Below are 24,077 nucleotides of genomic sequence, written 5' to 3' on the forward strand. Positions count from 1 at the left end.
TGTCAGAAGTTTACTCTTTAAACTGTAATGTTTGAGAAAGTGTCATAATAGTAACAATATAATTAAGTACTTGTAAAAGAAATAAGGTTGGCAGAGGCTGATGCCAATTTTTACTATCAGGTCACTTATTTAAGTGCATTATCTGGAGCTCAGTAACTTTTGGCTCCTATGTTTTAAGTTTTCTCTTCTTACATAATATAATATATTGAAATCAAAGTACTTGACTCTCCAGAGCACCCACCGGAGTCACTAGGGAGACATGGAGGTGGACTATGTGGGAACTAATTGTGTTCTTGCTGTTTTCAGCTGTTTGCCTAAGCCTGGACATGAGCTAGTGCTCTTGTCAGTGGTGGTGGTCTGTGTCAGGCAGGTGACAGTCACATTCAGTTTGGGTAGGCTGGATGGCATGTCTCATCATGAAGATGTGGGGAAGGGACAGGGTGGCACGGAAAATGCTCATGCTGAGGTGGCTTTGCTCCAGGGAAATCTCAGCCAGCCATAGCCCACTGCTGCCTGGTCCTACTGAGTATTTCATAGAAGGTAGAAAGCAGAACAGAAGAGAAAATCTGCCTTAGTATCAGACTAAAACTAGCTTCTTTCTTCTGAGAGAAGAAAGAGCAGATGGGCATTGGTGCAAACTGGGAGTTGCTGTGACGGTTAACAGGCTAACCCTGGGTTCTTCACTGCTCAGCTCTCCTGCCCAAGAGCTAGGCAGCGTCCTGACAGTATTTCTCTGCACCTTGTTTCTTCCTACTTTTCTTACTGCAAGAACCTACAAGTAGTAAGAATAATTATTCAAGAAATGCAGCTATTTTATTAAATCCAATTTAAGATCAAAACCTCCTTAGCATGTACATGATGGAGCCTGGTAATCTAGCAGTCCTAGTCAGTCTAATGTTTTTTTATGTGGATGACAAAAACAGCTGCGAAGCTTGAGCTCACAATTGAAGGATGACCTCACAGTCTCTAAGCAAAGTGTCTCCCTTTGCTTCTGCCTTTGCAGGACTATGCTGAGAAGGAGGAAGCTGCAGCCAAGGCTCTGGAGGATGTGAAGGCTAACTTCTACTGTGAACTATGTGACAAGCAGTACCACAAACACCAGGAATTTGACAACCACATCAATTCTTACGACCATGCTCACAAGCAGGTAAACCTGACAAATATCCGTGCATGTTACAGCACGGACATCTTCCTTCCTCATTGATTGTGGGAGGTTTCTAAATTCATTCAAATAGAAAACAATTAATCATTTGACGTTTTCAACTTTATCATGCTATTTTTCATTAAAATAAAATGTAAAATATTCATTGTTTTAATCTTCACCACAATTTCTTTTTAAGCCCCTCTGACTGAAAGACCTCCATCTATAGTTTTAAATAGGTGCTCAATACCAATACTCACTCTGAATTCAATATATCTAAATGTTAAATTACATATAAACTAGAGGAAGGGGCAAGAATCACTTCCTGAAATATCCAGGTCCCTCTTTTGGATGCAGAAGGCATATGACCATGATGTTTCAAGCTGGTCATGCTGTTTCAAGGCCAGAAAAGCAGTTTATTTTTTTAAAAAAAGCATATGTTTTTGATGTTGAAATCTATGTCTCATATTGTTTCTCAGGGTGCAACACATTTTACCTTGCATGCAGAACATAATATAAAATAATGGCTACTATTGAACAAGAAGATATGGGATTCCTGGGAAAAGAGTATAGTTGCTAATTTTTTGTCGTTGGTTTTGGATCAGTTTTATCTGGTCTCTATGTGGTAGGTGTATTCTACACATACATGGCTATTATCCTTCTATCTTGTATCCTGGTTTTCCTCCAATTTTAGTAAAATCCCCATTTCAGTTGCCATTATGGAAGGAAAATGCAATTAATTCACGTAAACACTTCAGAATTCAAAGAAAATGGTTTGCAAAGTTCAGGAATGAGCATTTCTGAACCTCTGATATGACAGTTCATGTCTGCTCATCTAAGAAGTTATAACATATAACTAGATTCCATAGATGTATCTTTTTCTCCTGTATTTCTACTAGTCCTTACATTACACAATTCAAGTTCTCATGTATTGTGTGCATTCAAGTTGCCAGGGTATCAGTGTCTTCTGGATGATCACACTTCTGGGTGCACAGGGGTCAGGAGCTACCTTACAAATATGTGAATCATTTAGAAGTTGCAGGTATTTCTGACAGAAGACTAGAAATAGTAAATGTTTACTAAAACAAACAGTGCTAAAGGCAAAACTGCAAGCAATCTTATTGTCTTTTGCAGTGTTATAGAGGATGTAAATCAGCCTGGAATTTTCTGTGTGCATCTATCACAGCACTGCATTAACAAACTGTCTAGTGTCTGCCCACGCATTATGCTGAACCATCCTGCTGAATTCAAGCAGCTCAGAGTCAGCTATCCATGGGTATTAATGGGACTCTTGGCCCACCACTCCCAAACCACAGCTAGCTTCATCTAATGTGTTTATGTATTAAATCAAAAGCAATTCCTCATATCACCATTCCATTAATTAATCCATAAAAATGGTTATATTAATACAAAACAAATTATTTTCCAGATCCTAAACATGTGACTCTAATCCCTATAAATCCCCATTTGCTGCACAAAGAATTTTTTTCACCCTTCAGCTGTTTTTTTGACTCATCAGAAATGCATCTGAGCTCAAATGGATCCATTTGTGCCCTTCCCTTTTCACATACTCCTCCTGCAAAGAGCAGCTCGTGCAAAATAAAACAGCCTGCTTGATGCACTATCTATGACTGGGTTCTTGGATGCGGGAGGTTTCGGCAGCTTTCCATTATAAAAGGGAATGTTTAAGCAATAAATTTGTCTTTAATTTTTAGGTAAATTTAGTGCTTTAAAAGCTGCCGGGTATGGTCCTGGGAATTAAGGGTCTGGATGGAAGTGCACAACACCTGCAGAATATCAACTGGAAGCACAAGCTCACCCCATCCTGCCCTTTCAGATGTAGTTCAGAAGCTCAGTTAGCGCAGGATTAACTAGCTATCCTCCTGATGTGACAGGGTAATTCAGGCTCTTCTCCTCTCTCACTTCTTGACTGCTCAGCCAAGCCTGGGAACAACATTAGTTTGCCTCTAGGAATAGTGTGGATGCACCCTTTTCTCTGACGTTTATAGTCAGTCACAGAAGAACCTTTATTCTTCTTGCTTTTATCAGAGTAATCCTCAAAGAGAACAAGTTAATTTATGGTTTTCTGTGGTTTTAGTTAGCTTAGTTTCAAAATGTTTCTTCTGGGAGGGATAGTAGCCACCAGAAAAGCTTCTTTCTTCTAAGGTATGTTTTCTGTTTCCTAGCAGAAATTTTAGGGTACTTTTAGTCATCCACACAGATATGATCTAAGCATCATTTTTTTCTAATGGAGACTAAATTAGAAAGAGGAACTCTGTACACCTCAGTAACAATACAGTCTAGTCCTCCCATGTGATTTCTCATCTAAATGCTACTACTTCAAAATTTGTATTAAAATGGCAATGCTGTTTAGAGAAGATACAAAAGCAGAAGAAAGGCTACTGCACTGAGTACTTTGTCATAAGCCTTTTGTTTATCTTCCAGAAGAAACAGATTTTACAAAAAAAAAAATATTACTCTGATCTCCTAGTATTATGGTTTTATAAAATTAATTTTGTGATCCATTTTCTTATTTGTGATTTCAACCAGTTGTTAAAGTAGAAAGTACTGAGTCTTGGACATAGCACTTGGTATAACAGACATTGCCTTCCCTATCCTCAGAGGGCTACAAAATGTTATGATGACAATCTGGGCTCATTTGCATAACTGGACTTTCTGCTACGTTACGTTACACTAAAGTAGTGTATTCAGAGAGACTTTCTCTCTCTCTTTGCACACTACATATATTCATACTTATATATAAGTACTACATATATATGTGTACAAATACACACACATGTGCAAAGAAAACTTTGGCAGTACATCAAAGATCTCCTGTGTCTATATCTTCATTATCTTCTGACACTATAATTAACCTGGAGGGATCTCATATGATTTATATGTTTTTGAGTGACATTGTCTGAGTATTAAGCAGCTCTTATTTATTTGGTTGTCTTGACAGCATTAATCTTAATTAACATTGCCAACATCTTTCCTGCTGCACTGCTCTATAATAATTTTGCATTGATATTACCTGTTATTGGAAATTAATTTCTTTCTGTGCAAGACTGGATAAAGTGAACCCAGAAAATCTGTTTGAGTGGAAGGTTGTGCTCTCATCCAGCTTTACCTGAGTTCTCTGTTGCGTGATACTTAACAAAACTGGGAAGGGAGTGTGGGTGACTTTCCTGGGAGCACCTGATCTTTCTTCACTGTACAGCCCTGTGCATGCATGTCTGACTGGCCCAGCACATACCAGCTAACCCACTTGAAACCAAGCTTTTTTCCTTTGCATTTTTCCTTTACTATGAAATCTATGACTTTATAAAGTCCTGAGCAGCAGTCATGGGCAGCAACATGTTTGATAAATCTGCAGTATCTCTAATGAAGCATCAAGGTGAACAATGCTTGCTATCACTTGCTTGCCATGTTCTCTGCAACAAAAGTTAACTGGTCAGAACTGATTACCTTGGCTCTGTCGAAACCGTGTAAACACTGGAAGAGATAAGGATCCTGGTGTGAATTTGTTCAAAAGTGACTGGTATGCAGATAATCGATATAGGCTGCTGCCTGAAAATATAATATATGTGGGAGTATGTTACCTGCTAAGCTGAAAATGATACAGAAGAACAGATTTTTTTTTTTTTTAACAGGGTTGTTAAGTCACATGCATCTATGAAAGGAAGCCAAGCTTAGTATGGATGTCTATTTAGTTAATGTTATTAAGTAGAATCTTTTAATACCTCCAGGTCATGCATAGCATTCATCCATTCACTTAATGTCGAAGTAGTTGAAACTTTCCATTTTTATATAAGTAATCCTTAGCAATCAGCAAGGCTTTCAGATGTCAGCAAAGGAGAAAACCACAAATCTGTTCCATGTAGTGCAATATAATAATTGTGGTGATAACAATAATAATAGAAATAAGCAGCAAAGAAAAACAAGGCTGTATTGCCATCTTGGGGTTTCTGATGACAAAACAGGTCTTTTAATTTTGTTCTCAAAATTTAGACATACAGTTAAATACATTGCATTCTCTTATATGAAAAAAATAATCTAAATTTTAGTGTTGTAGAAGCAAGCAGTACTGTATAAGTGGGTGAACCACACTTTCAGTCTACACTAGTTCATGAGCACATATCTGTATCTTAGTATTTAAATCTATGCACTCTAGCACTTGGGTATATTTTTTGCATGAAAGTCTGATTTAGTGTGTACAGCTGTGGGCACTTGCTGTTAAGCCTCTATGGTGCTTGTGGATTTAAACTCTAATTCAAGCAGAGATTTAGCTCCTGTTAAACATCAAAGCTAGCAAATATGCTTACATTTTAGCTAGCTTTGCCTCTACCACCAAGAAAATGCACAGATAAGTGAACACAGAGAAAGCTCCAGGAATGAGTGTAATACTGAGATTGTGTTTGTTCATCTTTAGGGTGTTTTTTCCCAACATCTGCATGTCTATTGGAGGAAAAATCCCATATTTTGGCTCTCAGGTATCTTCTATGACCCAAACGATTTTCATTTGGAGGAAAGAAAACTGATTTGGAAATATCTGAGACATTTCACCTTGGGATCTGGGAAATTAGGCAAATACAGCAACATCAAGAAACCTTGCGCAGGACAAAGTATCTTCTATCTAGCTGTAAGATCACACTAATCAAACGGAAAGGGCTGCACAGGCTGAGAGAATTGGGGCTGTTCAGACTGGAGAAGAGGAGGCTCCGGGGAGACCTTATAGCGGCCTACCAGTACCTCAAGGGGCCTACAGAAAAGATGGGGAGAGGCTGTTCAGTAGGGCCTGTTGTGAAAGGACTAGGGGTAACAGTTTTAAAATAGAGGGAGGTAGGTTTAGATTAGATATTAGGAAAAAATTTTTTACACTGAGGGTTGTAGAGCACTGGAACAGGTTGCCCAGAGAGGTGGTAAGTGTCCTGTCCCTGGAAGCATTCAAGGCCAGGTTGGATGAGGCTCTGAGCAACCTGATCTAGTCAGGGATTTCCCTGCTTCTTGCAGGGGGGTTGGGCTAGATGACCTTTAAAGGTCCCTTCCAACTGTAACCATTCTATGATCCTATGATTCTATTATGTGTGCTTGTGTAGTGTCTGCTTCTTTCCCCTCAATATATAGGTAGATCCACTGTCCCTCTGGTACTCTCATATGGACAAGTCTAACGCCTTTCCCTGCAGACCTTGCTTCTGTTTCTCTGTGTCAGGACACTGCCCATTAAGAATTGCCTGGTTTTTTAAGGGCCAGGATGTGCACATGAGGTCTGTACTCTCTTTGTCTTCCTCAGAAAATAACCTGAATGGCAAAACACCTCAGCATTTTTTGCTCTCAATGAGGGATGCTGTGTGCAGCCATCAGCATTCTACTCTTGTAACCTCACAAAAATCACCTTGGTCTGATGCTTGTTAAGAAATGCATGCATACTTCGAATAAAATTTTCACAATCACCACATCCCCAGTAAGAAAGCCAGAACCGTAATTGTGTTAAAGATAAAAGATAAGGAGTTGAGCAAGAGAAACAGTAATACGATGTTAGATTCCCGCAAACAGCTGGTTTATAAGAGGTGTCGAAGTGATTAAGGAATTTTGTATGTGTGGCAGTTATTGCCCTCCTAATTTTAGGTATCAATATATTGCTATGCTCAAAAGCAACTGTCACATACACAAATGGCTATACTATGTGCATGCAATTTATAGGGTGCAAAATTATGCCCAGACCTGAAAATGATTGTGAACTTTCTAAGCTGTATGCCTATAAGCAGCCCCACGAAAATAAATGAAAATATTCAAATGCATAAAATGAAGGATGCTCAGATGTTTTATAAGAGAGGGCTTTTAGAGATGAAGGTTATTACTTATTATTTATTTTTTCCATCTTCAGACATTTACCATAAGTGTCTCTAGGCACATTAGATGCTCCTGGCACATAAATCAAAATACTGGAAGTATGAGTCAATATGGTCAACAGTTTCTCAGATTTTTCCAAATTGTTATTTAATTTCAGTGAAATACCCATTTATTTTTAGCTTTAGGCAAATCGATTACCAGCTTATGTTTTAACTATCACCATTAGACAATTATTTAGAACGATCATCTGTGCCTGTATACCCTTTGTCAGACACTTCTGCTTCATCACAATTATTTATTTTCTCTTGAATTTTTGGAGTTCTGATGCTGAGGAATTCTTAACTGTTATTTTATTAATTATTCTACAATACATATATGGGATAAATTTTCCCTGCTCTTTCCTTTTAAGCATATTGGAAACAGTATACTCTTCACATTTCTGGAGTAAGTCTTGTTTCCTTTCATGTGAAAACCAAAAGTAAAATAAATAATTATTTTCTGTAGTCTATCCTATCACTGCAGTATTTTTTTGCCTTAAAGCCATGCTGTTCTCTTGCTCATTCTGAAAGCAGTGCTTTTCTTATTGTTGCTTATGCCTATGCCATTTATTATATTCTCTAATTTCTGTTATAGCTTCACACTTTCATAGGTTTTCATCATGCATTGATTTTGCAGTGTGTGCTCTTGTTCATACTCTCAAAAATTATTTCCACTCTGTCTGTAACTGTTCCCGAAGAGCAAGGGTTTGATAATTTCCTGCTGAATAGTTTTCATTTTCTCACACTGCCTTTTCTGTAATTTACTTTAAGAGTTCTCATTCTTTCAGAATTTGTTCTTGTGAATTAACACCTTTTACTCTTCCCTTTTGTTCCTAAATTAGTTTTGATTACAAACTAGATTACCCCATGATTTCCACTGGATTGTTAGATGCAGAACTGGCTGTGATGCATATAATTAAGGTTTCCGAACACTTTCTATTTTAAGACCCAGGTTTCTATTGCTCTTAGAGCTTGGGCTGACATTTTGTTTCTGGATCCCAATCTTTAGTAAAGAGGTACAAATATGTAGTATTTACAATGTCAAGCATAAGGAATCAATAAGGCACCTGAAGCAATACTGTTTGGAGAACCTAATCTGATACTTGTTCATGCATATGCTCCTTAATAAAAAAGGTTGCATGGGTTTTTCTGTAAGGAAAACTCCCTTAGTCAGTACTGAAAAGGGACCATATTCAAGGAATGAATGCATCTTGTGCAGGAGATGAAGCTGTTGGCTACAAAAGAACTGATGATGTGAAACGAGGTGGAAACAGAAGGAGAAGTAGTGGCTTTAGGAAGTAATTATGAGAGTAGGTGTAGTGGACAGGGAGAGGCAGAAACGTCAAGAACAAAGAGATGTGGAAGTGTCACTCTGAAATTAGAAGAAAAAAAAGACCTTTCTTGTACAAAAGAAAGGTTTGTACAAGAAAGGGAGAAAAATGAGTTAGAAGAGGAAGAACCGGAAGAAATATTCCATAAATAAAGGAGAATACCAGGAAAAAGCACAGTCTACAGGAGGAGACTGTCGATGTCAGACAATTAGAGCTACCAATGTCTAAGCCATTCCACTTAGAGCTGAGGAACTGAGTGGATCCACCAGACAGGATATATGAAAACCACATTTCACAAAGCTAATTCTGGTAACAAGAATGCCAAAGATATTATATTGGCGTAAACTGTTGTTTTGTCTATTGAAAATAATACAAAGGACTTCCACAACCTCAAAAATGACTGAGGTCTGAAAAAAGGCAAAGAATTAAATGTGTAGTACTGTTGCTCATGCACAATTCCATCTTTTACCAATGATAGATTATGTATGACCAAAATACTCTGTTTTCTTGACCTGAATGCTTTTTTTTTTTTTTGTTATGTAGAAATAGAGAAATCCTGCTTTTCCAAAAGCATGTTTGCATCTCAGCTGCTGTGCTTCAAAGTACCTGAAATCCAGCATCTTTGAAGTGCTGAAGTAGCAATGTGGTGAAACAGAGAACCAGATTGTTTCACATCACAAAAACTGATGTAAATAAAGGCAAAATAAAGTGATACAGGATGACATCAGCATTTAAGCAAAAGAGGAGTGTAAAGCATATGAGCAAAAGCAGGATGTGAACAATATGGTGAATCTATGGCATCACTGTACTATGAACATTTATTCTGCCAGTCTGAAATTACTTTAAAGTGAATGCTTAGTTTATAATATCGTGCAATATTTTCTGAAATGTTATGAAGGAAAGCTTGTATTTATAGCTATGCCACACAGAGATGCTTCAATTGCACTCTACAGCAAGTGCATGTAGCAGAGTAGCTCCGGAGCTGCAGAAGTAACGTTATCAAATACCACTGAGCACACTCTGGTGATTGGGCCTGACTCAAGGCAACAGAATCCAAAGAAATGTCACCAGAAACAATTCTTTATTTTAAACTTACAAATCTGTGCGGGTCAGTGGGCCTTATTAAGAGCTGCTGAACCTGCTGCCCTGCCAATGCTTTGCTGTTTCCTTATTACTCAGTGATAAAGTAAAAAATTGGCAGTATTAATCTTTTTTAAACTGCATGTTGCTTAGAATAATGAGATTCCTTTCATCATTAGCTCTGAAAAAATTTCTTGCAAATAATGCAGATCTTCTTTTAAATTTAATGTCTTGATGAGCTAAATTGTAAAATGCTAGATGCTATGGAATTACATTTGGTGTTCTTCAGAATGAATGCTAATTAACATGTAAATTAGCAATTTAACCCTCTTTAAATTGGAAAAAAACCCATGGGACACCTAATTTCATAGTTGTTAATGATGGTCCAATGGCTGTAAGATATTTCTTAAGTATTTCATTATGTAAGGAATTACAGAAGTGTATTATCAGATTTTGGCATTTAAGACATAGCCGTAACCAGAATGTCAGTTAGAGGAAGTGCTCTTCATTAATGCCTGTGTTATTGTCCTTTCCATTCTTCTCAGAGTACGCTTTTTAATTGCTAAAGTTTTACAACTAATTTTTCAAGCAGGAGGAATGGTTGATGCCATATAATGGATGCCTTATTCAAATAAGCAAGGAATCTGAGGGATTAGATTTGTAAAAAAAAAAGATGGTGCCAAACCGCAGACAAATATGAAATTCTGCCCCAAAATATCAGTTTAGGGTTTAATTTGTACAACAATTCCCCATCCAGAACATGAAGAAACATATTATTATTTAATTATATTTAGACAAAAGACGTGGTAAATCTGTTAGAAACTCAGCATCTCTCATTCAAGTAATTTTCCACTCTTTCAAACTTTGCTTACATTTTGAATATGGGTAAGGAAAAAATTCTCAAAACCAAATTAATTAAAACGTTCTGTTATGACTGATTTAACATGGCAATTACAATGTAAGTTCAATACATTTTGAAACAAAATATTTCTGAAACACTCCTTTCAAATAAAAAGTGTATTTGAGCCAGTCGTACTTCTTTTTCATACTGTGTGAAAAGGAGTGATTAAAATCAACGTATTCCTCTGGTTCTCAGTTCTGAAATGCTGATACATGCAGTACATCTGATATTACTTAAGAAAATGGGATAGATATGGAGAATCTAAATATTTATTTTTAAATTATTATTCCTGTTTTCAGTTAACCTTTAGGACGTTAGGCTGGAATAGTGCCTTTATTGTTTAGTTAACAACATAAATTATATTGGGTGTTGCTGTCCTTTTTTAAAATGTGTCTATATTCAGATGTGTTTCCTACTTTTTAAATACCAGTAATAATGGCAGAAAAAGCAGAATATACAGCATGTTTTCTACCTACTTCTATGTAAAATGTTATTGTTCATGCAAAAAATATCTATTCACTGTGAACTAATAAGACTTGGGCAAGACTGAGCACAGATGTTCATTATCTTTCACAGGCCAGCTTCAAAAGACTGGCAAACTTGAGGTGACGTTGCTTATAGGCCACATACTTTGCACTTTTTTTTTTTTTTTTTTTTGTTAAATCAGTAGATCTAGAATAACTGGTGTCATCCTAAAATCAGGCTCTACAAGTCTTGCTTCAAATAGTGAGGTGATAGGGATAAAGTACTGCCAGATGCTATGACTGTCTTCAATTGCTGTCTGTTGACAAGTACTTCAATTCGTATTTGTGGAATGATCTGTAGAATAACGCACTTTTGGCCAGATTAAGGAACCTGTTATGCAGATTACAACACATCTGTCCATATTTTACCTGGGGCAATTCTGTGCCATAGTGAGCTTTTTGGAAATACTGGGCAATTAGCTTTGCTAGCAAAATGTTGTACCCTCAAATGTTCACAAAAAAAAATTACATTTCTGTTGGCTTCTGCATAACTTTTGAACAGTGCTTTCTCGCTGATATCTTTCTCTCCTCTGGAAAAAATGGTAGTAGTTCTAATCCCACTGGCATCCACAAAGTGTATCTGGCCCTGTGAACATCTGTCTGGAATCTACATCTATTATAGTTCTCTTAATTTTTGACTGTCTGCACCCTCCATGCAGTAATTAGTGTGCAAGAATGTAGCTGAGCAATTGATTCCTTGAAGCTTTAAAGTAATATTAATCAACTATGTTTGTGTTTGAGGAACTGTACAATGTGCCTTGTATGTCTTTAAGGGGCATTCATAGCAGAAACAGATATTCAAAAGCAGAACAGAAACATACCTATGCATCACCAAGACAACAATAAAAATAGTGAAATTAGTAATTTATTATCCTTACTTAGTTAAAAGCATTAATTAACATCTTTTAACATATCTCTAAGGGAAAAGCAAAGGAGGTAACCTAGACTAATTATAATTTCACAGCTTTTGCAATTTCATAATAATTAGGCTCCAATAGGAGCCATTAAAAAGATGAGGGCTCTTTAAGCACCGTCTCAAAATAAATTGCAAGGGAATGTCTAGAGAAATGTAGATGGCATTCGTGTGAATACCAAAAACATGTTATCACAGGTGCTGGGATAGAAAAAACAAATATTTCCTGATAGAAAAAAAATTGCCAACTAAATACTTATTAATTCAGGAAACACTATTTTTAGAGTAGAATGTTTTTGCAGGAATATGAGAAGATCAAAACAATTTTTCATTTGAAAGGTTTGCATCATTTAGTTTCAATCAGGTTGAAAAGGTTCCTAAAGATTTAAATACTTTACTTCAACAATGTTACATTAACAAATACTTTAAAAAATTTATTGTAAAGTAGTTTAAAAGACTTTTAGAATACTAATTGTAACATATGCAGATATATTTACTATTCTTGAGATAAAGAAATTATGAAAATTATAACTTTAAGGCTTTATGTTTCATTGTTATTTAGATGCAATGACACCAAGACACTTGGAAACACTTGAAATTTTCATTTTTTAATAAATTTTCACAATTTTATTTCTCACAGTAAGACTAAAAAGTAAAGCGATCCCAAATGTCACAATTTCCTGCGGAGCAGAAATCCTGGTTCTTTAAACAAGTGTGTAAGTATAGAGGAATTGACAGAAACCGCTTGGAACCCTATAGGATACTTTATGCTTGTAGTTAGCTTCTTTGCTTGCTTTCAGACCTTAGCATGCTGATGGATTCTTAGCACTACCTCCTTCAAAACAGACACTTAAATACTGATGTTTAAAAGCGCAAGTGCAGTCACATTCCATTGCTCTGTATACACACTTTTCATTTAGGATCTGTGGGATTCGGCAAGGTACTAAATCATATCCAACAGGAGCGATATAACCAACTACTTGTGTTCTGAACCTGCCCTGGACCTCCAGTCTTAGATAAGGATACCATTGTGTGAATAACAAATCATAATGGTTTTAAAATAGAGGGAGATAGGTTCAACATTAGGAAAAAAATTTTTACACAAAGGGAGGTGGAACACTGGAACAGATTGCCCAGAGAGGTGGTAGATGCCCCATCCCTGGACACATTCAAGGCCATATTGGATGGGGCTCTGAGCAACTTGATCTGGTTGAAGATGTCCCTGCTCCTTGCAGGACTAGATGGCCTTTGAAGGTCCCTTCCAACCCAAACTATTCTATGATTCTTTTCTATGATTCTATAAATAGTTGAGATAAAGTAATATCATATTTAGGAGTAAAATAATACAATGTATTAAATCACATAGTTACCAATATTTATATACAAAAATATTACCTAAAAGGTACAATGTACTGTTTACCTTTTAAACGGAACACAGAATATTCAGATTGACCTCATCTTGCTCTTTACTTCAAAGCAAATTTAATTCTTCTCACCAGCTCCTAATGACCATCTTTTCTGAGTTCTGTGTTATTTTTATATCATTTGAACCTGGTTTATACCAAACATTCAATTCGTTGACATAATTATGGCTTTCAATAGCCCATGTCAGATTTTGATTTCCTTCCCATTTTGAAATTTATCACAGTATTATGTCCTTTTGCTTGGTTAAAATAGAAAATTAAGATTCTGGCCTGCAATTTGAAAATAATCATAAACTGGACCAATACATATGCAAAACAGCAAGTCACAGCCTAATAAATCTGAACATGGAGCACGTGAGAAGTTTACAATAATTGTTATAGTAATTTTCTATTACTTTTAGGACCAGAACAGAGGTTTTTTTATATAATTCCTTATTTATTTTTGCACAAGGTCTTTCTAAAAGCTAAACCAATAATACCTAGAAAAACAACGGAAATTTTTTTCAGAAATTGAAATGATAGCATATGGTCCAGTTGCCCTACTTCTTTGTCTCCAGAATAATTTATAGTATCATTTTAACTCATCTACTCCAAAGAATATAAAGTTACTATCACCGCATTGTATCTGTCTGTGTTGGTGCATATTTTAAGAGGATTGTTGTTCCATTTGAGTATGTAAACTCACAATATTTATTTTTTCCAAGAAATAATTAAAATTCAGGGATATAAAAAAGTATGGGTTACTAGAATAAGAAGCCACAGTATAAATAAAAGATCAACTTCAAATTTTACAGGAATCAAAATTTTCTGGGAGGGAGTAGTAGAGTAAAGGTTGCTTAAAAGGTTGTTTGTGTCAATTGACAGGCAAAGCATTTGGGAAGTGGCATCAAGTATATCAGAAGCAGTGAGTGATAGATCAGCTTTATAGTATTAAAAATGTCCATGGAAAACAAGATGTGTGTTTATAGCATCATTTGATGTAAGAGTGACGACAAACAGCCATAGTCTGGAGCATGGGTAAGAAGGGAGAGTGCGACATTAAATGTTAGCTCCCATAGCTCCACATCATACAAGGCAATAAGAGTAGTTTGGGATTGCTCTTGTAAAAGTACATCATGCTCATTTCCACCCCTTTTCCAGGCAGCAGTTTCTAGAACAGTATTAAAAATTTTAAATTATGGAATCACAACTGAAGGACATTGAGTCGCAGCTCAGTGATATGTTAGGCACCAGTGGGCTGAACCTCATATTGTGACCATGTGCTTGCTTTTAGCTCCCTCTCCCAATGAAAGCCTCAGGCACTGCAGGCTGCAACAGCAGGACCTTCGAGGGGACCAAACACAAATAACAAATTGCAAATAAATAATATTTTAAGCTTGTGGCAATGAAAAGGGTGCTGGATAGGCTAAAATATCTTTGCCTTTATAAACTGGAAAATTAAGGCATCATTCACTCTGCACAGTTTGGTCATCTTTTTCTATGACACTGAATTTGCTTAGGAAGCACCTTATTGCTTTTGTTATTTCAGAGGGAAATGCTGCTGAACGGGGAAGAGAGAGAGAGAGATAAGTCAGGTAGAGGGAAGAAAGGACGCTAAAGGCAAAGGAAAGAACACATAATGATAATGAGAGACAAATTTGGAAAAGAATTAAATAAAAGAAAAACATATAATCAAAATGACCTTTTTAAAATCAGTATAATTTACTGAGATGTGTTCTCAGAAGATTGTCTCAGAAAATCAAAGGCTAAACCAGGCTATTGCAGGAGTGAATTACCCTGGAAAAAAAATGGGACATCTGCTCGTCTCCTCCTGTAAATAAACCACAGAGAGGAACATAAACTGCTACTCCAATCCCATGCATGAAGAAATTAAAATTAGCAGATTATTTGTCTGAATTTGCTGCCTCTGGGGGCTTCCGTTCTGTCAAGAATAGCACAAGAATACTTCATCCACATTGTAGATCTCCAGAAAGCTGATCTTTAATCTATATGTTATTAGCATTATGATAATCAACACAGGCATACAGAAAATTAAAAAAGCCAAGTGATTGTATTTAGTAAATGGTAATAAAATATGTGCATATATTTGTATAAATAGCAAACTGTAACATACACTTCTTTAAGGAATCTAGATTCATAAAGGTGAATGAGCTTGCCAAATGGATTCAAAGGAGGAGTTCAAATGGAAAAATGTGAGAGAGACCTTGGAAATTTTAAACAGCACTTGGCAGATGGTTTAAGAATCCAAATCCCACAACTGAAGAAGACTGAATAGGTTATAAACAACTGATCTCGTTTAGAAGGAAAGTCAGTTCTCTGTGGCTTAAATTTATAATAAAGGAGAGAAAGTAAAAATGGATGGTGAAGATCATAAATCAGAAGTGAAGAAATTGGAAAAAAGTGATGGAGGAAGTAAAAAGGGCAAAAGGAAAATCTGTAGTCATCAGAGGTGAGGGCAAGAAGGTTTCTGAAAGTATATTGAGGACATAAAGTATCTTCTGCTCCGAACAGAAATTATTTACTTGTTAGCAATGATGTTAAAAGGACTATTCAACACAGATTTCAGTTCTATGATTGAGACAAAGCCAGATGATTTAGTCACATCTATGATGTTTGTGATGATTGTGAAGTACCACTCTATCAATAGGTAAGAAGCATATTAAACAACAATATCCAGAGCTAAGTATTTTTGTATAAGCAGGGTCAGATGACCAACATTTAAGTATTAGGAAAGAGATGGTCATAAACTCTCCTAATCATTAATGTTGATTTCTAGTAAGTCTCAGAGCACAGAAGAAAGATGGATCAAGCTAGAAGCTACACAATGCCATGCTAGGATTTAAAAAGAATAAACAAGAATATCTGTCATCCTGACATTAGTGCCAGGGAAAATACTGACATGACTGATAATGTAATTAATTTCATTCAATGTGGTTTATGTAAAATAGATCTTGTCAAAGTAACTTGATTTTATCTACTTACCTGTTAAAACATAGCAAATCGGGATATTCTCAGTCTTGTGTTATTGAAAAGTTTTGATCAGGTGATTACAAAAGTCCTTTATGGCCTTTTCTTATTGACAAAAAAAAAATGCAAGGAAATGTCATTTATTAAACCTCCTTTACTTTGAGTAAGCATTTTGTTATAGTATTGCTGCTAGATTCCTGGTTACCTTTAGAGCCCTCCTACTGCAGAAGTGATCAGTCTACTTTAAGCAAATACAAGAGAAAGAATATTTTGGTTTTGACTGAATAAAAAAAAAAAACTAACTAAAATGCTTTTTATGGATAGCTATTACATCCAATTAGAAAAAGCAATATTTTACTTCCTTGAGATATTTGATGATTAGTGGCAGCTTCTGCTCCTAGCTGCCACTAATATCCTTCACATACATATTATTTTTTACTATTTACTCTGACCATACATTTTCAGTTGAAGTTCAGGCAGTGGTACCTATAAAAAACTCTACATTTATTGCAAGTACATATTAAAATTACTCTTTTTAGTGATGAATTTGTTCTCTGGTACATCACTTTAAAGTCACTGTGTAGTGATATGCTGATTCAACTTTACTTTATGTAAACCTATGGATGTAGCACAGTAGTTTGTAATAGATTTATCCTTTATGCTTTATTGTTATTTTCTCAACACTACCATAGTTATCAAGAATCAACTGATTATACAAGTAAATCAAATTTAGGCTTAATTCAGATATCTGGCATCTTTCCTCTTGTTTCAATGGGCTTACAAAGAGTTAGATGTGGTAATGAAACATGTATCTGTAGGTGTAGATTCAGCCTCCTCCCTGCTCCTCCTCCTCTTCCCACTCAGAAGTCACTCCATCTCTCTTTGCCTTCATTTCTCTATTTGTAAAATGATATCATGGTAAAGATACCTGTTTCGTAAGAAGCCTGAGATCTATGTATGGTCATTTCTCTTTTTGTCATTTCGTTTTTGTTACTCTGAATGTCAGATGACCATGCTGAAAAAGTTTGAGGTCAGACTTTGGACTTATCTGTTGAATTTTTGGGTAATTCAGACTCCTGCTCTTTTCTTTAAAATGTAGGTGGTTCTACCTGCTGCAGTTAGAACAAAGGAAAACAAAGTGGTGAGACAGGCTTCGAAAAGATGCAGAAAATACTTAAATATTTTTAAAATAAGATTACAAGAAGTACTAAAAGTTTTGAAAGGAGCTAGTCTTGCACAGTCTGTAATACCAGTTTCTTCTTTTAAGCTGCTTAAATGAGAAGGATAAAGAAATAAAATATATGAGAAAATGTTTATTCTCTGGCTAAGACAACCTGACTCTCTGACAAATGAGGTAATATGTGGACAAGCAGTGAAGGTACAGTCCCTGTCCCAAGTTTCTTATTCAAATGCGTTGCTTTTACTAGGTAAATTACTCTGTATTCTGAAATGGCACCAAATACATGTAATCAAATTACACAATGTGCAGCCAGCTTGTTGGAGCATATGACAATAAGTTCATTGGAACTGATATAAGCATGAGTGGTCAAGTGGAGCATATGCTTAATCCACAAATACCTCAGGCCTTCAGACGAGTGAGTTGCTGCCACCAAAGTGCCTGTTCTGTCCTCTCCCCTATGGAAGTGGCCCCCATGAAACCCATCTGTTTTAACTTTACTTGAGGGATTCTCATGAGCAGTACAAATGGATGTACTTTCATCCAGCAATGAGTTAAATCAGTTTAATTAGCAGGAATATTTGCAGATCTGGTAGAACAGTAAGAAGCACCCACAGAAAAGACACAGGTAAGCACTGGTAGCTCTTGACACTTTCTGGCACGAAGATCCATTGCATTACATCAGACTGTCTTCCTAGACAGACTTAACAGGAGTTTCTACGAAGACGTGTGAAAACAAGCCTTCCAAACAGCCATCTATAGTTTATCCTTCTGCTTGGATCTGTGGTCAACATCTCATTCACTGATAGATGGATTCTCTAGGGTATGTCTGGGAACTGACGTTCGCCTCCTCCTGCTGTCATCTCATTTCCTAACCCAGCCATACCAGGACATTTTCTTTCTGTCTTCTCATTCAGTCCCACTAAACATATTGAATCTGTTAAGATTGACTATAATATAAACAACTCCAAAAAATGATTACTATCACATACTTCAAAGTGTTCTGTAGCTATTTAAGGGGAAAACAGATGAAAATTTATCAGCTAGTTTTTGAGCTTCATATCTCATGGTTAATTCCTGTATATAATAGACTTTCTAATGTATTTTTAGGGTATTATTTACCACAGTAAAAGCAAATTCTCTCGTTGCTCTTTCCTCCCTTTCACTTAGAGAGCTAATACTGTAAGCTTCAGACATGAAGTCTAATTATGTTCCCTAGTAACTATCATTCTCATTTGATGGTTTGCAGTGTGAATTCATTTTATAAATAATGTAATTGGTTCCAATGTTAGGGTTACAGGCAAGAGAATAGATACAGAAATTCGTATTCCTTTTTTTCCTCATTTAACCCTTCTATGGTGAATTTGTTTAGAACTTAATTAAGGAGCTTTTCAGCAAAGTGGAAATCAATCTTTAAAGCCAGTCAGGCACTCAAACACTCACATTAGTTCATGAGCTTAGGTTCAGAGAAGGCTCTCTAAATATGGTGGGAGACATATACCTAATACTAACTGAAGAAAGCAGAGGTATATACTACATTTTTGCCTGGGGCTGCAGTGCATTAGAGAATGATGCATTGGAGGATGCATTGTGAATGATATTCTGGAAAAAAAAAAGTCTAAATGTAAGTGGAAAAAATCATTTAATACATACTAACCTGCCATTTTCTAACTTAATGCATGAAATTTTTTTTTTTTCACAAAGCTGCCTTCTGTTTATATCAAAGCAGCTACACTATTCTGAATAAGAAGAGGATTTGCTTCTCAATACATCTGCAGCAACAGTTATTTGTCCCAGCGTCTGAAATAGTTATACTGAGAAACCCTGTTAGGCCTATATAATGGGATGGGCATTGCCCCTGGCAGCATATTTAAAAGGTGAAGTAATGCTGTACCTCAGTACTGTGTTCCTATGGTCCTCAAATTGAGAGAGTGAATGAGAGAGCAATACACAAAAAAAAGGTTCTTGAAGCCAGAGACTCCCTGAAGAGTGAGAGGTGGCAAACCTGGCAGGGAAATGCATTCTCTGTATTCTTGTCAATTATTTATTTTAAAAGCCTAGATGTCTTCCTCAAATTTCTTTCTGTTACATGTGCCAAAAGTGCAAGCTGTAGACATGAATATTGTCTGTAGCAATGGAAATATACCAATAGCAGCAACTTCCTTTATCTATCAAAAGTCTATGTCTGAGATGATAGCATCATGAAATAGTTTGGGTTGGAAGGGACCTTTAAAAGTCAACCTGTCTGCAAGGAGCAGGGACATCTTCAACTAGATCAGGTTGCTCAGAGTCCTGTCCAATCTGACCTTCAGTGTTTCCAGGGATGGGGCATCTGCCACCTCTCTGGGCAACCTGTTCAGTAGTCTACCACCCTCATTGTAAATTTTTTCTATATGTCTAGTCTGAATGTACCTCCTTCTATTTTAAAACTATTACTCCTTGTACTATCACAACAGGTCCTGCTAAGGAGATTCTCCTCATCTTTCTTATAAGCCCCCTTTAGGTACTGGAAGGCCACTATAAAGTCTCCCTGGAGCCTCCTCTTCTCCAGGCTGAACAGCCCCAACTCTCTCAGCCTGTCCTCATAGGAGAGGTGCTTCAGCCCTCTCATCATCTTCATGGCACAACTCTGGACTTGCCCCAACAAGTCCATGTTCTTCTTACGTTGAGGGCTCCAGCACTGGACACAGTACTCCAGGTGGGGTCTCACGAGAGCAGAGGGGCAGAATCACCTCCCTCAACCTGCTGGCCACATTTCTTTTGATGTAGCCCAGGACACAGTTGGCTTTCTGGGCTGCAAGTGGATATTGCTAGCTCATGTATAGCTTTTCATCCATCAGTACCCCAAAGTCTATCTTTGCAGGACTGGTCTCATTCTCATCATTCTCCAGTCTATATTGATACTGTGAGTTGCCTCGACTAGAAGTGCAGCACCTTGCAGTTGGCCTTGTTGAATCTCATGAGGTTCACACAGGCCCACTTCTTGAGCTTTTCTAGGTTCCTCTGCATGGTATCCTGTCTGTCAGGCATGTCAACGACACCACTCAGCTTGGTGTCATCTGCAAACTTGCTGAGGGTGCATTTGGTCCTACTGTCGTTAATGAAGATGTTGAACAGTACTGGTCCCAACACAGACCCTTGAGGGACTCCACTTTTCACTGATCTCTGTCTGGACATCAAGCTGTTGATCACCATCCTCTGTATGTGACCACTCAACCAGTTCCTCATTCACTCAAGTTCACCCATGAAATCCATATCTCTCCAATTTAGAGACAAGCTTGCTATGCGGGCCTGTGGCAAAGGCCTTACAGAAGTCCAGATAGACAACATTTGTAGTTCTTTCTTTGTGCGCTGATGTAGTCACTCCATCATAGAAGGCCACTAGATTGGTCAGGTGAAGCCGTGCTAGCTCTCTTGAATTACCTCCCTGTCCTCCATGTGCCTTACCATAGCTTCTAGGAGGATCTGTTCCATGATCTTCGTGGGCATAGAGATGAGACTGACAAGTTTGTAGTTCCCACGGTCCTCCTGTCTACCATTTTAAAAAAATCAGTGCAATATTTCCCTTTTTCTAGTCACTAGGAACTTCACCTGACTGCCATGACTTTTCAAATACCATGGAGAGTGACTTGGCAGCTACATCAGCCAATTCCCTCAGGACTCTGGGATGCATCTCGTCAGGTCCCATAGACTTATGTGTGTTCAGGTTCCTCAGGTGGTCATGAGTCTGATCTTCTCTTATAGTGGGAGGGACTTTGCTCCTCCAGTCCTTGACTTGCAATCCCCGCACTCAAGAGATGCAGGAAGATAGATTGGCAGTGAAGATTGAGGAAAAAAAGTTGTTGAGTACCTCAGCCTTCTCCTCGTCCATTGTGACCAATTTGCCAGTCTTCTTCATCACTTTCTTTGACTTTCATTTTCTGCCTGACATACCTGTAGAAGCCGTTCTTATTATTTTTTACATTCCTTGCCAAGCTCAGCTCCAGCTGTGCTTTGGCCTTCCTGACCACATCTCTACACCACCGGGCAGCGTCCTATACTCTTCCCAGGATACCTGACCCTGCTTCCACTGCCTGTACATTTCCTTCTTGCCTTTTACTTAGACCAGAAGGTCTCAACTCAGTAATGTTGGTGTCTTGCCTTCCTTTCTTGATTTCTTATACCTGGCAATCAATATATTTTGTGCTGTATGGAAAACATCCTTAAAGATCTGCCAGCTCTGTTCTGATCCTTTGTCCCTGAGGGCAGTTTCCCAGAGAGTCCTGTTGACTAACTCCTTTAACAGTTGGAAGTTTGCTTTTCTAAAATTCAGGGTCCTGACTTTACTCTTTACCTGACCTATGTCCATCAGGACTGTGAATTCCACCTGTGCATGGTCACTGCAGCCCAAGTTGCCTCTAATCTTGGTGTCACAGATTACTTCACTTGCATTGGTGACCAATAGGTCCAGTATCACATTCCCTCTGGTAGGGTTGTCTATTATCTACCTCAATGCATTCCAGGAATCTTCTGGATTGCCTACAGCTTGCTGTGCTACTTGTCCAGCAGATGTTGGGGTGGTTGAATTCCCTCAGCCAGATGAGAGCCTGTGAGTGTGATGTCTCCTGTAGCTGGAGTAAGAAGCCTTCATCAATAGACTCCCCTTAATTGGGCAGCCTGTAGTAGACATGAACTGCAAGGTTCTCTTTGTTGCCTCAGTCTATCATTCTTACCTGTAAGCTTTCAACCTGCTTGTGGCTACTCTTCTGAGACAACTCTTCACATTCCATCCATTTATTGATGTAGAGGGCAATGCCTGTGCCCCTCCTTCCTTGCCTGTCCCTTCTGAACAGCCTGTAACCATCGATAGCTGCACTCTGGTCATGAGATTTGTCCCAACAAGTTGCAGTAATGGCAACTAGGTCCTGCTTTTGTAGAAACATGATGGCTTCCAGTTCCTCCTGTTTGTTGTGCGTGCATTGGTGTAGAGGCACTTCAGCTGGACTATTGACTGTGTCACCTTCTTAGAGGAACACCCCTTAATAATTAAATAGCCACCTTTAATACTCTCTGTGCGCAATGAAAAGAGAGATGTACTTTTACATCTCACTTTATCCCTCTTATTTTAGACAGCTGCTTTAAGAAGAGCTGCTTAGATCTCTAAAACTGCTTATTTCTTTCTAGTTGTTGTAAAGAAAATCTAAGCAACTACCATAGGCACCTAAAATTGATCAGATGAATAGCAATCCAGAGAAACACTCACCTGCACAGGGACTAATGGAAGTCAGGATCATAACTTTGGAAAGAGAGTAATCTCAGTACTGCAAATGCAGCCATCCGTGAGTATGCTACAGGTTCTCTTAGGTCAGTGAAGAGCAAGTACTGGCCACAATAAACTGACAATATAAAAAAAAAAAACAACCCAACATTAAGAATGAGCAGAAATTGATACAGTACAGATATTTGGCCACTGATATTTCATGTCTATCAAAAGTAGGTATTGAAGATGCAGGTCCATTAACTCGTTTGTATCTTCTGGTGATTCATACCAGAGTTCAGGAGGAGAACAGATTCAGCAGATTTTGAGTGGGTCTTAGACAGAGGAGTCAATGTGACTCAGACTTGGTTGTATAAGTAAATCTTTCCGTAACAATTAATATTGTTTTGTGGTCTTTTAATATTCTATGTGGGTGCTTATAAAAAAAGGATGGGTTACTTTTAGGTATGGCAATGTCCACACACACATGTGCACAAAAAACAGAGAAAGAATTGAACGTGAGTCTAAAATTAAATGTAACTCCATGGCAATGATATCTGTAGCAGGTGAAGGACAGAACACAAGATTGTTATTAAATAAATCATAATTTATTACACATGCCTGTATTTGAATGCCCAGTTAAGTACCTAATTACAGGAAAGATGCAATTGCTGTGTAAAGCGATGTTAATTTTCAAACACACCTGCTGAGCTTAGGGTTGTAATTCAGGTACCTGCTCAGTTGCACACTGTTGTGCACCACCTGTGGAAAATATTTGTGTGCCTGTCAGGACTCTGGCACAGGTTATTAGTGAATAAAACCGCAGCTTTGCAGGTTCAGCAGGCAGTCCCATGGTCTATCCCACATAGCTGACAAATTTCATTACGATCCCTAACTGAAGCTCTGGCAGTGCAACTTTTTTTTTTTTTTTTTGATGAGGGGATGTGCAGGGAGAGCCCTGTCTCTGCTCAGACTGTAGATGCTTTTGATTTCTTGGATTTCATCTCCAGTTGTTGAGTCCTCCACCGCGCTTACCTACTTATTTTTTTTATTTTCTCTACTTCCTTGACACATGCTATACGCCATTAGAGAGCAAAAAGTACTGCTAGAACTTCTATTCTTAGTGTTGGTCCATTTGCTTTGTTGATTATCATCCTAACTGTCAAAGAAGTGAAATGGCATTGCTTTGCAGTACCTGCATTCCATAATACTAGCTCTCATGTTGTTTTTCGGTTTTTTGACAGATAGAAACTGTTTCTGTTTTTCCTCATGACTGCTTTATGTGTGATATCGAACAGCTCAAAGTGACAGCTAAAACATAGCAAGCAGCACTAAAGGACATTTCTCAAATGTATTTCGTTGCCCTTTCTTCACATTGAAAATGTTAATAAGGCTCAAGACTACCTATGTTTTTCTATGGAGGATAGGATCTTTACTGCTTAAATATCTCTATAATCTTGTAAATATTCCTTCGGTGACAGAAAATGTGGAT

At 37.5% G+C, this 24,077-nt stretch overlaps 1 protein-coding gene across 2 annotated transcripts in view; it reads left to right on the plus strand.

The window, feature by feature from the left end:
• Positions 1–24,077, plus strand: part of ZNF804B (zinc finger protein 804B) — a 244,402-nt gene that overhangs the window by 212,403 nt on the left and 7,922 nt on the right. For both annotated transcript variants that reach the window (XM_086741888.1, XM_086741887.1), the window contains exon 2: positions 1,004–1,147. In XM_086741888.1, the coding sequence (XP_086598014.1) occupies positions 1,004–1,147 (144 nt within the window). The remainder of the gene's footprint in view (positions 1–1,003; positions 1,148–24,077) is intronic.

This window comes from Chlamydotis macqueenii, chromosome 2 (assembly GCF_036417535.1).
Source record: "Chlamydotis macqueenii isolate bChlMac1 chromosome 2, bChlMac1.mat, whole genome shotgun sequence".
In the NCBI taxonomy this organism is placed as follows: Eukaryota; Metazoa; Chordata; class Aves; order Otidiformes; family Otididae; genus Chlamydotis; species Chlamydotis macqueenii.